The sequence below is a fragment of the Anolis carolinensis genome, chromosome 6 (assembly GCF_035594765.1).
Source record: "Anolis carolinensis isolate JA03-04 chromosome 6, rAnoCar3.1.pri, whole genome shotgun sequence".
NCBI classification, from domain to species: Eukaryota; Metazoa; Chordata; class Lepidosauria; order Squamata; family Dactyloidae; genus Anolis; species Anolis carolinensis.
In genome coordinates, this window is record NC_085846.1 from 95,198,540 (window position 1) to 95,214,207 (window position 15,668).

The 15,668-nt window shown below is 40.8% G+C and overlaps 1 protein-coding gene across 11 annotated transcripts in view; it reads right to left on the reverse strand.

The window, feature by feature from the left end:
• The window catches only part of adam22 (ADAM metallopeptidase domain 22), a 153,204-nt gene that overhangs the window by 66,509 nt on the left and 71,027 nt on the right, over positions 1-15,668 (reverse strand). For all 11 annotated transcript variants that reach the window (XM_062984465.1, XM_062984470.1, XM_062984464.1 and 8 more), the window contains one exon: positions 1,718-1,800. In XM_062984465.1, the coding sequence (XP_062840535.1) occupies positions 1,718-1,800 (83 nt within the window). The remainder of the gene's footprint in view (positions 1-1,717; positions 1,801-15,668) is intronic.

A 15,668-nucleotide genomic window follows, 5' to 3' on the forward strand; every position in this document is an offset into this window, starting at 1 on the left:
AACAGTTGGAAAGCAGGGGAAAGCTGAAGGAACCATCTTAATTTGTTTCCTATCGTCTTTCTCCGTCTTCTGGGATGGTTGGTCAGCCCATATCCTTTTCCACCCTTTCCCATGCTTATTGACTCAGGAGTCGAGTAGCACCTGACTCCTGAAAACAGAGTCTTCTCTCTGTTTTAACATGTTGGCAACATGGATTCCCATGGGCAGCCACCGGAAGTGGCCATGGGTCATGGGATGACCTCAGTGGTACTTCATTTTGCCAGTGTGCTAAAACGGAGAGATGAAAGAGAGTTGAATACGTGGGATGAAGCTGAAAGTAGCCTTGCCTTGCATTAACCAAAGTTGTCCCAACTTTGGGCCTTTCTGAAGACTTAGGCCAGTTCCACAATGGAGCCAGCTGCAATTGTTCTCACTGCTTGGGTAGCCCAGGGAAAAAGGATGGCACTTATCATCCCCTCCCATCCTCCATATTGCGATGGTCTCTGGCTGTGACATGGGTCCTACCTATCTGCCATCTTTTCTAGTGACATTGATGGGGTAATTGGAGAAGGGAGGAAGAGAGTGACAGCAAATAGAAAGTAGACAGATAGGGCCCATGTAACAGCAGCAAATGTCAACATGGAAGATATAAGGGGATAATAGGGTGGCCATCAGGTCTTCGTCCGGCCTCCATAACACTCAAGGGAATGCCATTTGACCCATGCCAGATAGGCCCCAATATGGTGAGTTGCTGAAGAGCCACCTTATGTCTCTGATTTGTCTGTTTACTTCTCTAAACTCCACCAGCATTTTCATTCAATTCACGGCTTATAACTTTTTATTACAGAAATTAATGTGTGACTTCCACAAAAAGTATGTGTGTATACGTCTGATTGACTAAAGCGGGTTATGTCATATTTTTCAATTGTAAAGTTTCAAAGGTTAAGACATTTTTAGAATATAGGCATGGTCTGAGGATAGGTTATACAGTAGAGTCTCACTTATCCAAGCTAAACGGGCCGGCAGAAGCTTGGATAAGCAAATATCTTAGATAATAAGGAGGGATTAAGGAAAAGCTTATTAAACATCAAATTAGGTTATGATTTTACAAATTAAGCACCAAAACATCTTGTTATACAACAAATTTGACAGAAAAAGTAGTTCAATACGCAGTAATATTATGTTGTAATTACTGTATTTACGAATTTAGCACCAAAATATCACGATATATTGAAAACATTGACAACAAAAATGGCTTGGATTATCCAGAGACTTGGATAAGCGAGGCTTGGATAAGTGAGACTCTACTGTACTTCAAAACACATAGAAACCCTTAGAAATTTACAGATCTCTGGGGCAAGGTTATTTGTGTCCTGCAATGAGTCTTAGAAGTATGAAATGGATACTTTCATTAAACAGCATCTATGGACAGATTTTGCTTCATGAATTTGTCAAACACCCTTTTAAATGCCTACTTATTTATTTAATGTCAGCTAGTTTATTGGATTTCTAATATAGTTAATGCACCATGTACAAATTACAGAACTGCTCTTTCAGCAATCAAGGTACTGTATGAGCTGCTTCTAAAAATAAAACTGTTTTAAAATACTTGTTAAAAAGTAGTATGCTAACTGAAATAATTTAAATACAGGTTTTTAGCAGAAATATAATTGAAAAGTTCATTTTTTATTTTAGCTACATGCATCTTTTTGCTATACAACATTTGGGAAAAACTTACTGGAGTCCATGGCATGTTGACAGAGCGACAAATGACTCCAGATTCCCTCGGATGTGACCTTGGTAATAACAGTGTTCTCCTCCCTGCAATTAGAAACACGGTCTATGAGTTAGTCTCACACTTTCCATTGTGATATAAACATGGTTTCAAAAAAAAAAAAATAAGGTTGGGGTAAATTTCTAAATCAGACTGTCTCTGAGTGAGAAAAGGAAATAATGTCCCTAACCATCTTACAAAGTGAAAAACGTACACTCAGTACCTAAGACCAGGCAAGTTCATTTACCACCTGATGTAGAAAATCCCAGAACTACTTTTCCTCCCCACTGAGGACACATCTACATGGGGGGGGGGGGGGGGGGACCATACTCACATTAAATCTGGTATTGGTAGCCTTCACAAGCCATGAGGACTGCCAGTAAGACTCCAGACTTAACTCAACGTTGCTTTGCAGTAAGCAAAGTCAGCGGATACTCAGAGTTCACAGGAAACCCTGGTGTGGCCTCAAGGTTTGTAGCCATTGGGATTGCAGGATTGGGTCCCTTTCAGCACAATCCATTGTCTACATGCACATTGCCATTTGCCATTCCCTACACTGATCAGCACATGGAAAGGAATGGATCAGCCTCATGACATTGCCATCACTCCTTGCCAGTCACAGAACTTCCTATAAAAGCCTCGGTGTCATGGTCACATCTGCTGAGGTCATAACAAGGTGCCTGTGCAATCCATAAAAAAGAGACATTATTCTACTCCTTCCTTGTTGATTATATGGGCGCCTCATTTTGGCCTCAGCAGATGCTGGCCAAGCTCTCACAAGGAGCTTAATGGTCAGCAGCGGCAGTGGCAACACAAGGTCAATGGGACAAACCAGTGAGGCCAATGTATTTCAGCCTGGCTGGATTGGTTAGACATTGATGGGATGTCGCAGAGAATTCAGCCTGGTGTATGTGGCCACCATCATTGTCAATTTGAAACCAGTTCGGAGTATAATGCTCTGGACTGGTCATAGATTAAGCAGCTAGTGTCGACTTAGCCTGAATAACAATGTCATCTTATCCAAATGAATATCTGGCCATTTGCAGCTCTTTCATGTCACCCATGCTAATATCAAGACCAAGAAGAAAATTCAGGGCATAGCTCCATTATTCTGCTAATCCCCCACATTTTATTGCAGATTAACCTACTTTGTATTCCATTTTTAAAAAATTAGTAAAAGAAAATATTATTCAGAACAAAGCATTTGCTCTGGAAAATGACTAATGTCAAGGACAATTTAAAGGCAAAATAGTAAGCACACATACATATTTATACAGACATGAACAGGCACTGATATCTACATACACACACACAACCCTGCAGCTTCTTCATATAGTCAGTGTTATAGGTAAAAGGTTCTGCAAAGATTCAGTGCTTTCATGTTAGCAGCTTACAACAGATGTGCAAGCTGCTATATCAGGCATGGGCAAACTAAGGCCCAGGGCCGGATGCAGCCCTCTGGGTGATTACCTCAGGCCCCTCTGATTTTTCTCTGTCCTCTTGGCATAAGGACACAGTAGCTCGCCACGTCCTAATGCCAAAAAGATGGAGAAGGAAGGAGTGCTCTCAGCCACCGCCTGTCTCACCCTCCTCCTGGCATAATCTGAGGATTGGGCCAGGAGGATCAGGGTAGTCCCAGGCGGGGATGAATCGTGCCCATCTTGCTGCAGCCACAACTCCATGGACATTATCCCACAGGCAGGAGGAAAGAGGAGGAAAGTGTTTGGAAGAGTGGGGACTTGTCTTACCCCAGCAAGGTCCATCTTTGGGGATGGCCAGCCATCCCATGTAATTTCCCCATCTTCTTCCTGCCATCTGCTGTCTGCCCCCGCTCCCCCCTTCTTTCTTTAATCAGTAGTCACCTAACATCCAACTTCTGAAAACAGAGTCTTCTCTCCATTTTTGCACACCGGCAAGATGGGTTTTATTTATTTATTTGCAACATTTATATCCCGCCCTTCTCACCCAAAGGGACTCAGGGCGGCGTACACAATTGGCAACAATTCGATGCCTACACATAGTTAAAACATAGCAATGAATAAAATCCAATTACAACACTTAAAACAATATAAAAATATATAACATATGGTTAACGTCCGTTCATCCAATATCCTCATACTGTGGCCGTAAGTCAGTCCGGGTTGTCTTTATCATTTAATCATCGAAAGCCTGGGCACATAGCCATGTTTTCAGGGCTTTTCTAAAACTCAGAAGGGTTGGGGCTTGCCGTATATCTCTGGGGAGGGTGTTCCACAGCCGGGGAGCCACCACCGAGAAGGCCTTGTCTCTCGTTCCCGCCAGCCGTGCTTGCGAGGCAGGCAGGACCGAGAGCAGGGCCTCACCAGATGACCTTAGAGATCTTCCTGGCTCATAGGAGGAGATACGTTCGGATAAGTAGATTCCCACGGGCTGCAACCAGAAATGGCCATGCATCATGAGAATGCCTCCATGGGGCTCCGTTCTGCCAACATGCGAAAACAGAGAGAAAACTGGGGGATACTTACATGGGAGAAGGCCTTTAGTCTACCACATAAGAACTCCTGGCCATTGCAGGTGTGGTTGCTGACATCAAAACAGGGGGCCCATGCAACTGGCATAAAGAAGGGGGACCATCCTCTCTTCTAGTTCCAGATTATGTAGGCACTTATGGGAATGTCAGAATGGGATGCCCCCATGACCAAAAACAAGAAAGGGAAATTTCCCCCTCTTTTGTACTGTTTGCACAGGCACCCCATCCCAATGTAAGCAGAGATGCTCAAATCAGCCAGAAACTCCCACAGAGCTCAATGGCCAACTAGGAGCAGCAGTGGAGGCAACATGGAGGAGGTAAGACATACATCACACCAGCAGAGCAAATGCACTCCCTGGCTGTTGTGAATAATGGCCCCAGATTCAAGGCTGCTCCACAGCATATTTATACCAGACTAAACTGGCCGGTATAGATGAGCCCTTAAAGAAGCACTAAAACCAGGCTGGAAATCATTCACTGATTAAATTGTCTGTGTCTGAAAGCCAGAACTGGGTGTCCACTCAGGCAAAGAACCATTACTTTTTAAATGCCTTGCATAACGCCAGGAAAAAAAGAGCTTAAAGTGTGCTGGTGTGAGCCACAGAGATTGTAACTTGGCTCTTTCTTCATTATCAATTTGCTCTGAATGTTCTCACTCTCACTGATGCAGACTAAAAGCATCATTGTCTGCTGAAGATGGACACATCATGACTTGAAGCAATCTCCTGAAATGCCCATTTGTCCCCCTGCAATCATCTCTAGTCAAACTGGGTTCGAGGGGTGTTATAACACTTCGAGCTTTATCCCGAGACAGTTGAATATAGCCTGCCAGAAGCCTAACAAGTATGGATGTAATAGAAACAAGTTCATTTCAGAGCGATTGTCACAGGCAGTTAAGGAGCAAGTCATCCATGTTTAATTTCATCTGCAATAGAATAATCCCCATCTAATATCACTGTTGCTCTCAGACTGTGAAACTCTCTTTCAAGGGATGTTAGGCTGGTTTCCTCCCTTTTGCCCTTTCTCTGGTCATCAAAAACCTTTTTTTGCAGAAAGACTTTCAGCAATTGCCTACCTGCTGTGGAGGCGGCTTTTAGCCAACTGCTGCTATACATCTTTATGGATGCTTTTAAATGCTCTTTTTAAAAAAGTTCAATAGGGTTTTAATAGTAATTCTGTCTTGGTATTATAACTTTGAGTTTATTGTTATTTGCACCTGTTTTTAATCTTGCTTTGGATTTCCTTGACTCTCTGTTTTAGAAGAAAGGTGGAATATATCTTTAAAAACAAATATTTTGTATAAATGCTGGGAAACATTCTCAAGCTATTATTAACTAAATTAATTGATGGCCAAAAAGGAATAAAATCTGAATGGGTTTTATGTATTTCAGCCTGCATTCATCAAATGTGTTGAATATAACTTCCATCATATAATATTAATAATATAATATAATATTAATCATATTATTTTGTAATACAATATAATACTAATAATACAATATAATAATATTAATTATATATGATATATTACATGTAATATTAATAATATTACAATATATAGATATAGTACAATATATCTATAAGGGCTCGGGCTGTGGCGCAGGCTGGAGAGCAGCTGCAATGTATCACTGCAATGAATCACTCTGACCAGGAGGTCATGAGTTCGAGGCCCGCTCGGAGCCTATGTTTGTTTGTCTTTGTTCTATGTTAAAAGGCATTGAATGTTTGCCTATATGTGTAATGTGATCCGCCCTGAGTCCTCTTCGGGGTGAGAAGGGCGGAATATAAATGCTGTAGATAAATAAATAAATAAATAAATATGGTAATTTATTGCCAGTATTGTGCTACGTATGTTAATAATATAATATTGTATGTAAATTTAATTTGTAAGCCACTCTGAGTCCCCTTTGGGGTGAGAAGGGCGGGATATAAATGTATTAAATAAATAAATAAATCATTCCAGCAACTGCAGCTGTAGCTGAATACTGGAGTCTATAATGGATCTCTGGCAGTCTATGATTCTATGATTCTGGCAGTCTTCACTATGCACTTCAGCTTCTTTGCTTTTATTCAACTTTGCCCTGCTTTTGGTAAAATTGGAAGATACTCCAGAGTTTGCTGGAAACTCTGCAGTATCTGAAGGGTTCAAGGCAGTCTAGGGAGCAGAATCAGGTGCAATTTGGCCCAATCCACTGTCCAGATGGATAAAAAGATGGGTCGGGTCCATGCAGTTTCTCCTAGATCAGTAGTTCTCAACCTGTGGCTTCCCAGATGTTTTGGCCTTCAACTGCCAGAAATCCTAACAGCTGGTAAACTGGCTGGGGTTTCTGGGAGTTGTAGGCCAAAACACCTGAGGACCCACAGTTTGAGAACCACTGTCCTAGCTCCATCCAAGTTCCTAACCATTGTGGGTGCCTCTTCCAATATCAAGACATGGTGACCAGCAAGGAGGGGAATTCACTGCCCCACTTCTTGCTGGCATGCAAAGACCCTGTTCTGACTTCAGAAGATGCACCTGCAATGGTCAGGTGCTCAAGTGGAACTCTTTGGCCAGTTGGGAGTAGCAGTGACACAGAGGAGTTGACAGCCACAATGGTGAATGTGGTCCTGGGCCATTTGGTCCCAGCTTCAGCACAAAATTGAGGGCAGACTTACCCTGGGCTAACCTGCCCAGTGTAGATGCACCCTTAATGTCTTCTCAATAAGCAGCGGGTAAATAAGCTTGCTTCCAAGTTTGGGCCTCCCGGACATTAAAGTGAAAAGAGCATTTCCACCTTCCTTTGTTCCCATAGAGACATCCTTCAGACACTCACTAGCCTGTGGAAAAAGGGGACAACCAGTGACATTTTTCTGCTAGCTGCAATGTTACTATAACTTGATCCAGCTAATGAGTTCTGTGTTATTGGTGAAATGTCAAATGCCCTTTTTTCAGCAGGCACACACTGCGAGGTCACTGTGCTGATAACTTGCTCCCCTCAGCTTGCAGCTAAATCTTAATTACCTATTATTGGCATACCCACAAGTTGAAATCCAATGCAAAATATAGCACAGTTTCCAAGTACATTGTTGCATACATGTATATTTCTTAAGAGGCATCACAAAGGCACCAGGTTGGGTGGGGGGAGGATGAGCTATTTGGAGGGTTTTTTAAAATACTTATTTTTATTAAATTGTTAAATAAATCAACTAGAGTCTTTTGGCTTTCTACCTGAAAGTAGTGCTATAGTGCTGTTAAGTTGCTTTTCCAACTATCCATAGCACATAGAAAGAGGGAGATCCTTTAATGAAGACCTGGTGGTGTCGGCAGGTTTTTGCGTAATTACAATGGAATACCGTCGATCAAACTGGGCCTGAATATATTGCACAAGATTTATCTAGCCTGAAATGATACACTTTAATATATTGGGTTTATGGTTCCCGCCCCCTTGATCAGGTTGTGTAAGTGTTATTTATTGCTATATAATTGTATTATTTTTACATTGTTTAATAATGTGTTATTATGCTGCTGTGTAATGTATGTGTTGTTTTTATGATTGTAAACTGGCCTGTGTCCCATTCGGGAGATAGGGCAGTATATAAATATATTATTATTATTATTATTATTATTATTATTATTATATTAAACCAGAAGTGGGAATCATGCCAATCCTTCAGACATTATTGGACTACATCTAGTGATTAAATACAATAACTATACACCACAGACATATTTAAATTGCTTAGTCTATCGTCTAATGTCTAAAGATAATACTGCAAGATACAGATGTTGAAATGGATTAAAATCAATTAATACATTTAAACACCTCCAGGCTAGAAGCCCATTGGGTTCCCTTAGTATATATGTATATGTGTCATGGTATTGGAATTAAAGCAGAAAAATACAGAAATATACATACACACACTTACATTATGTGTATATTTGCATATTACATAACAGATGCTATCACATATATTATAACTTTGAGTCCCCTTTGGGGAAATAAAGCTGGATATAAATAAATATACTACTAATAATAATTTCTTGGATAAAGAATCAATAGAAAAATGAAGTTTTAAACCCTCTCTTTTAAACATCAGCCTTAAAAACAATGTATGAACAGCAGGCATAGCTCAGAGGACTCGAAAGAATCACGTATACAACCTCGCCTTATAAAAGAAGCTTTGAAGTCAAGAGAGGTCATATGCCATAAGCGACCCAAAAATGCTTCATCCTTTCAGCTGCAGGGTGTGGAAAGATGGCTCATGCACTTTGCTGCTTGTTCACAGCCATCTGGCAAGGGAGATCTGTTAGCATTTATTTGCTCAGAAAGCTCTTCTTGATTGCTTTCCTTTAAAAGCTAAGCGACTGGTTTTGAACAGCACCTAAGACATTCTGAAAAGGCAAGGAGCCAGAACCATGTCCCTTGCCTTATTATTTGAAGATTAATTGAAATCATTACTGGTAGGGCCCCGAGAATCTATGGCACCATTCTGGAACAAGTGTACGCTCCCCCATGGTGGCACAGAAGGTCCGTCACCTAAAGGCAGAAGAATTTCTTGTGGGCAAATGTGTACAACTCAAAGTTCCTGCCTCTAAGAAAAGCAATCTTGAGACAAAAGGGGGGAAAAAGGATGCTTAATGGGGTGTTCTGCAGACTTGGCTGAATCCCAGATCAAACTGGCATGATTCATTAATTTTGGAGAAGTTCAGACTGAATTGGGACTTATTCCAAGTGGACTATATCCCAAGCTTCATTAGTAATTCAGATTCAGAAGGTCCAGCGACTCTGAATGTCCCCTAAAACGTGAAGACCACCCCACTTCTCCCAAAATCACTGTACCTATCCTTGAGGACAAAGATTTAGAGCTGTCAATCAAGATTATCAATTCAGGTCTGACGCAAAATTTGCCCCCAAATTATGGCATAAACCACATCTTGCCGTGTTCATTCACAGTTCTTAAATTTTGCTCCACTGCATTTCCATCCTCCCTCCCCTGCACTGGAGGATTCAAAGAGGCATTTACGCTTTTGAAGAATGCTGTAAAAGGAAAAAAGAGTACATATGGCAAAACACAGATTAAGTGTGTATGCATGTGTGCACACACAGTACTTATCTAGTTCAAATCACCTCTTGGCTATCATTTGTTCTGCAATTTGCGATCTTGCATTTTACACTTAGTCCTTTCAGAACCATGTTGATAATTCCTACCACTCCCAAACTGTTGAAAATTAAATCCTCTTTGCTCTACTGCTCCGATGTGATTCTTGAGAACCTAATTTAGGCATCGGGTTAAACTCTGCCTAAGATGCAACTGAGATCTGAGGCAGGAAAACAATATCCAATTGTGGTCTTTCAAGAATGTCTACCAGCAACAAAAGCTAACTATTGTGGACAAAATGGAAATAAGATGAAACGGCAATGCAGTTGTAGGGTGTTGTGTGGTTTTCTGGGCTGTACGGCCATGTTCTAGCAGCAGTTGTACTTTAGGAAAAGAAAAACATTCATTTTTTACTCTTTGGGAATGGATGGTTCAGCTGTGTTACAGAAATCTTGCAAAGCTACTGAATTATAAATTGGGTCAGTGGTTCAAGAAATTAAGTGAGCAAGATGAGCTATTTTAGTTATAGTTGTAGGCCACAGAGACTATCCTACATGAATGGTATTTAGGGCAGGACCTACCATTAGATAGAGTGAGGTGACTGATTTAAACAGCAGGTTCTGAGTATCATGAAGCAAACTGTTACACTATTTTTGCTTATAAGACAGTGACGGAGAAGTGTTTTTAGAATGTCTTGCTTCACACACCATGAATTGTCTTTTTAAGGCACTATACACATCTCAACACGTTAAAACAGTGGATGTGGCTCGTAGTGAGACATGCCACATTATCACAGGATGTCCACGCCCCACACGACTGAAGAAATTATACTGTTTAACTGGTATTGCACCACCTGATATCCTCCGGGAAGTAGCAGCCAATAATGAAAGGACCAAGGCATTGACATCTCCGACCCATCCCCTGTTCAGATATCAGCCAGCTCGCCAACACCTTAAATCAAGAAATAGCTTTCTAAGATCTATGGGAATACTCGCAGGAACACCTCAGCAAGCGAGAGTCCAAAAGTGGCAGGCTAAAACCCGGAACCTCAATCCATGGCTGATGCCGGATGAGAAGACTCCCTCCTGGTCGCACAGAAGACTGGGCAACATAGAAGGCACTGAACAGACCGTGCTCTGGCACCACAAAATGCAAAGCCAATCTTCAGAAATGGGGCTACAAAGTGGAGTTCGCGACATGCGAGTATGGGAAAGAGCAAACCACTTACTACAATGCGGTCTGAACCCTGGCACATGCACAATGGAGGACCTTCTTGCAACGACACCAGAGGCACTCCAAGTGGCCAGATTCTGGTCAAAGGACACTTAATATGTCAAGTTTTAAACTGTGTTTGTGTTTCTAAATACATTACAACTGTACCCTCAGTACAATACAAAAAGGCACTATATACCTTGACTTGGTGGTATGAGGGCAGTTGTGAATGTGCTATCACACATAGTGGTTAAGGAACAGACCCCAACAACCTATAAACAAGTGGGGGGGGGGATTGGGGGTGATAACCCTATGCAACAATGAATAAGATCAAATAAGGATAAAGCAGTCAACAACAAAGCTAATTTTGAAAGTAAAAAACAGTAGAAGACAGGAGGACAAAAACCTGTCTAAACAGGAGAGCTTTTCCCATCACAAAAAGGAAATCTGAGAGGGCACTTGGCAAACCTCCTTAGAGGCAGAGTTCCAAAAACTATAAAAGGGATAAGTGATCGTGGGTATCAATGTGACAGAGACATTATGGCTTATGTACATTCTTACTGATGAGTGCACAAAATCTGAAAGCAGTTCCTTTGGTTGCACGTAAAGAATAAAGATTTAGCCACATTATTATGCCAGTCTATGAACATCCCCTTCATGGAAAATTGGCCCTTGGCAATTTCCTTGTAAATATCACTGACCTAGATAAGGGAAATATTTATGCTGCTTTTGCTACGCTATCTCTTGCAGTAAGCCTTCCCACTTAATTTTCAAAACTGGAGCATGCCACAGTGGTATGTCAACGTGAAACAGCTCATACATGCGTGCCATTACCTTAAAACTATTCTGACGGCATGTACACAGTTTTACAAAATGAAGTGAGGAGGTGATGATGGGTAACAATCACCACTTTGGAGGAAAACCACTTGAAAGATACCAGTATAACCTATCATTTGACTGAAATTGGTTAAATACAACATTCACAATCCTCCAAATTGCAATTGTTATCCTGCCATAGTAACTTAGTATGGATGTGGAAGCTGGACAGTGCAAAAGGCAGAAAGACAGAAATCCCCTCATTGGAAATGTGGTGCTAGACAAGAGTTTTGCAGATGCCATGGGCTGCTAAAAGACAAATGAATGGATGTTAGAACAAATCAGACCCCAATAGGAGCCAGTACTAAATAGCTTTTTTCCAGAAAGTTATATAGAAAGAGCATCCAAAATATGGTACTTCTGGTCCCAGGCATTTCAGATAAGGGATATTCAACCTGTAATTGTTAACGCATAATGTGTCATATTCTTTTCTGTCCATAATTTGGCACATCTACTTTTTTCAACAACAATTCCCAAATCCCACAGCCACTATAACCACCAGCCATGCTATCTAGGAAATACCATGTTCAAACACTGGATGTGGCTTTTAATGAGACATGCCACATTATCACAGGATGTCTATGCCCCACACCACTCAAGAAATTATACTGTTTAACTGGCATTGAGCCACCTGACATCCACCGGGAAGAAGCAGCCAGAAATGAAAGGACCAAGGTATTGACATCTCCATTCCATCCCCTGTTTGGATATCAGCCAGCATGCCAATGTCTTAAATCAAAAAATAGTTTTCTAAGATCTACAGAGATACTCGCAAGAGCACCTCAGCAAGCAAGAGTCCAAAAGCGGCAGGCTAAAACCCGAAACCTCAATCAATGGCGGATGACGGATGAGAGACTCTGTCCTGGGTACACAGAAGACTGGGTGACTTAGAAGGCACTGAATAGACTCCGCTCTGGCACCACGAGATGCAGAAAGAAATGGGCCCACAAAGTGGAGTCCACAGCATGTGGAGAAGAGTAAACCACAAACCACCTACTACAATGCAGTCTGAGCCCTGCCACATGCACAATGGGGGACTTTCTTTTTTTTCCATTTGCAGGAAAAGCTTTAATTTTCCATCAAGTAAAGTGGGTTCAACCCAGGAAAAATCCTCCACAATATTGTAGCTAAAGTGTCAGAAACTTTGATATAATGAACAACTATTTATTTTTAAAATAGCAGCAATAACAATGATCTTCAATTCAAAAGCTCTGGAAGGCGGCATGATTCACCCTTGATCTGGTTGATCACTGGACAAGATTTAAAGCAGGATCCAATGAGAAAATGTCATGTTTCAGTTTTTATCACATTATTTACAATAGTTTTACCAACAACTGGTGTATCTACACTGCAGAATAAATGCAGTTTCACACTGCTTTAATGGAGGACCTTCTTATAGCAACACCAGAGGTACTCCAAGTGGTCAAATGACATTTAGTATAATGCCAAGAGTTTTTTTAACTTTGTTTATGTTTTCAAATACATTACAACTTGTACCCTCGGTTCGCTTCTGACATGATAAATAAATAAATCTAGGAAATCTGGACTTCTTGTAAAGTAACTCCTTAAAATTCTTCTCTTATATATTCCTCTTACTGTGGCTCTGAGGCCATGAACAACCTTGAGCTTGGGTCTCATATGGCCCTCCACCTAATGAAAAAAATCCTCAGAAAATAAATCCAGGCTCCTAGAAGGTATTAGGGAAGAAGAAAGACAAAGAGAGAGAGAGAGAAAGGAATGGAGAAAAGCTATATACAATTGTAATTTAAAAAAACTCCCTGCTAATTGAAATATGAATATGAACAGGGATAAGAAAATGCATTCACAAAGGATGGGTAACACTTGGCCTGAAAGTATTACACGTGAAAATAATCTAAGAGACTAAGTAGACCAGAAGCTAAATATGAACTAACAGTGCAATGCGATGCCCAAAAAGTCCAGTACAATTCTAGGCAGCGTCAACAAAATTATACTGTCAAGATCAAGGGAAATAGCAGTGCCAAACTGTTCTGCTTTAGTCAGAACACACCGGAGATGTTCTCTCCAGTTTTAGGCACAACAATCCAAGAAAGATGTTGACAAGCTGCAATGTGTCCAGAAGAGGGCAACCAAGATGATCAAAACTCTGGAAAACAAGTCTTATGAGGAATTATTTAGGGAGTTGGGAATGTTTTGCTTGGAGAATAAATGTCTGAGTAGTGACATAATAGTTATCCGTAAATATTTGAAAGGAAGTCATGTAGAAGACGGAGTAAATTTGTTTTCTCCTGCTCCAGAGACTAACCACTAGACAGTAGGTTTGAATGACAACAAAAGATTAGGAAGAACTTCTTTACTGTAACAACTGTCTGACAGTGGAATACATTTCCTTAGAGGCTGGTAAACTTTCCTATTTGGGATGTCTTGGAAGGGCGTTTTCCAACTACTTTGGTATATCTGTATGGAAGAAGGTTGGATTAAATGTGGTCCCTTCCCAATCTATGCCCCTTTTCCTCTCCAGGTCTTTCTGAACTCACTAGTGCTTTTATGGACACTCCAGTCCTGTTTCGCAGCTGTGAAAAGGCAGTTTGCTGCCATATTAGGGTCCATGCTTCTGAGAATCTAGCCTTGGTTCATCCAGATGGACTAAAAGCTGTTACCCAGCATCACCGCTTCCCTTGGGCCTGAAAGGGGCTGGTTTTGACCCCAACCAGATTTCCAGTACAGGAAGGAATAGTTTACACGATTTGATAACCAGAATGCAAGTGAGAAGTTCCCACAAGGTTTGCTCAGGGACAGAAAGAATGGGACTGTGGCAAATAAAACTCATTTCAACAGATCTCACCCACACACTTTTTCTAACTTAGATATGCAAAAAGATTGTTTTAGCATAAAAGTCTTAGCTTTGCCACACATTTCCAGAAGTGCCGCATAACATTGAGCTGCCTTTTTAGAGTCCATTTCTCTAAAGCTGTAGGCAAGCATCTTACAGCCAAAAGGCTGACATTCATAGCCCACTTGGGATAACAGATATTTTCTAGGCTTACATATCAAGCAAGCAGGTCACCTTTGAATGTATCATGTCTGTCCAGAACTAGTTGAAGTCATTTCCATGTAATTAATGCCTTCCTGGCTTCATCTCAGAGCCCCAAAGTGAAAAGTGGGGATGCAAACTATTAGGGATATTACAACCCCTCCGTCTAAATTCATCTAGATATCACCTGCACTTTCTTTTCATCATTGTTTTGTCTGGTTGGCAAAGTTATACTTTTTTTTGCTCACTAAAATTTGAACAATGTATTGTATTTGCAACTGTATTTTAACAACCTACCTTATTTACACCTTCCCCCAATTACTGCTCTATTGTGCACATTTTAACTATTTGCATTTTTAAAAACAGACATTGTTTTCTTTGTTACATTCACAAATCTCTGAATATTTAAGTGGAGGTCTACATTTTCTCATTTGAAAGTACAGAAATGTCTATTTTGTGGAGACCATTGGGTCTCCCCATCCTGAACAGACATTCTATACACTTCAACATAGGATGTTCACAATTTAAATCACATGTTAATATAACCTATGCTGTTCTGCTTATTTTCGCACCTGCTTTTCTGTTTATCATCTTCTCTTCATTTTGACTGGAGATTTGGTGTGTGGATTTCTGATCAAATCAAGGAGGCAGCTGCTCATTCCTCTTTACCAGCTACCTCAACCTATCCAACAAGGTGGGGGGTTAGCAAAGTGCCAACTTTATACTGGGGAATTATCTCATTCCATGGAAAATACTCAGCTTTCATACCAGCACCAGAGGCTGGCAGCAGAAATTAGCATTCAGGCAGGAAGGTAGATCCTATCTATCTCCTAAGAAATTGTTGTCCCACAGAGTGGTTCATCCCCAGTAATAAATAATAAAAACAGGGAAACCCAAGGACTAAAGATTCTCAAATCCTCCACATATCACATGGAAGATTCAGTTTAGAAAATGTCACATAGTCTGCCGCTTGTGTGTGTTAGTGTGTGTTAGTACAGCTGATTTAATCCTTCTGTAGAAAACAGTATGTTTCACAACATCCTCCACAAGCACTGTTGTTATAACACAAACTATCCTTAGGCATTAAACACATTCTCCAAATTCAAGGAATTTTCAGTAAAATCATGCTACCCAACCTAGTACCAACCATAGGAAATGGAACATAACCGTCATCATCCAAATAATGCTCACTATGGTGATAGGAAATACAATCCAACATATCCAGA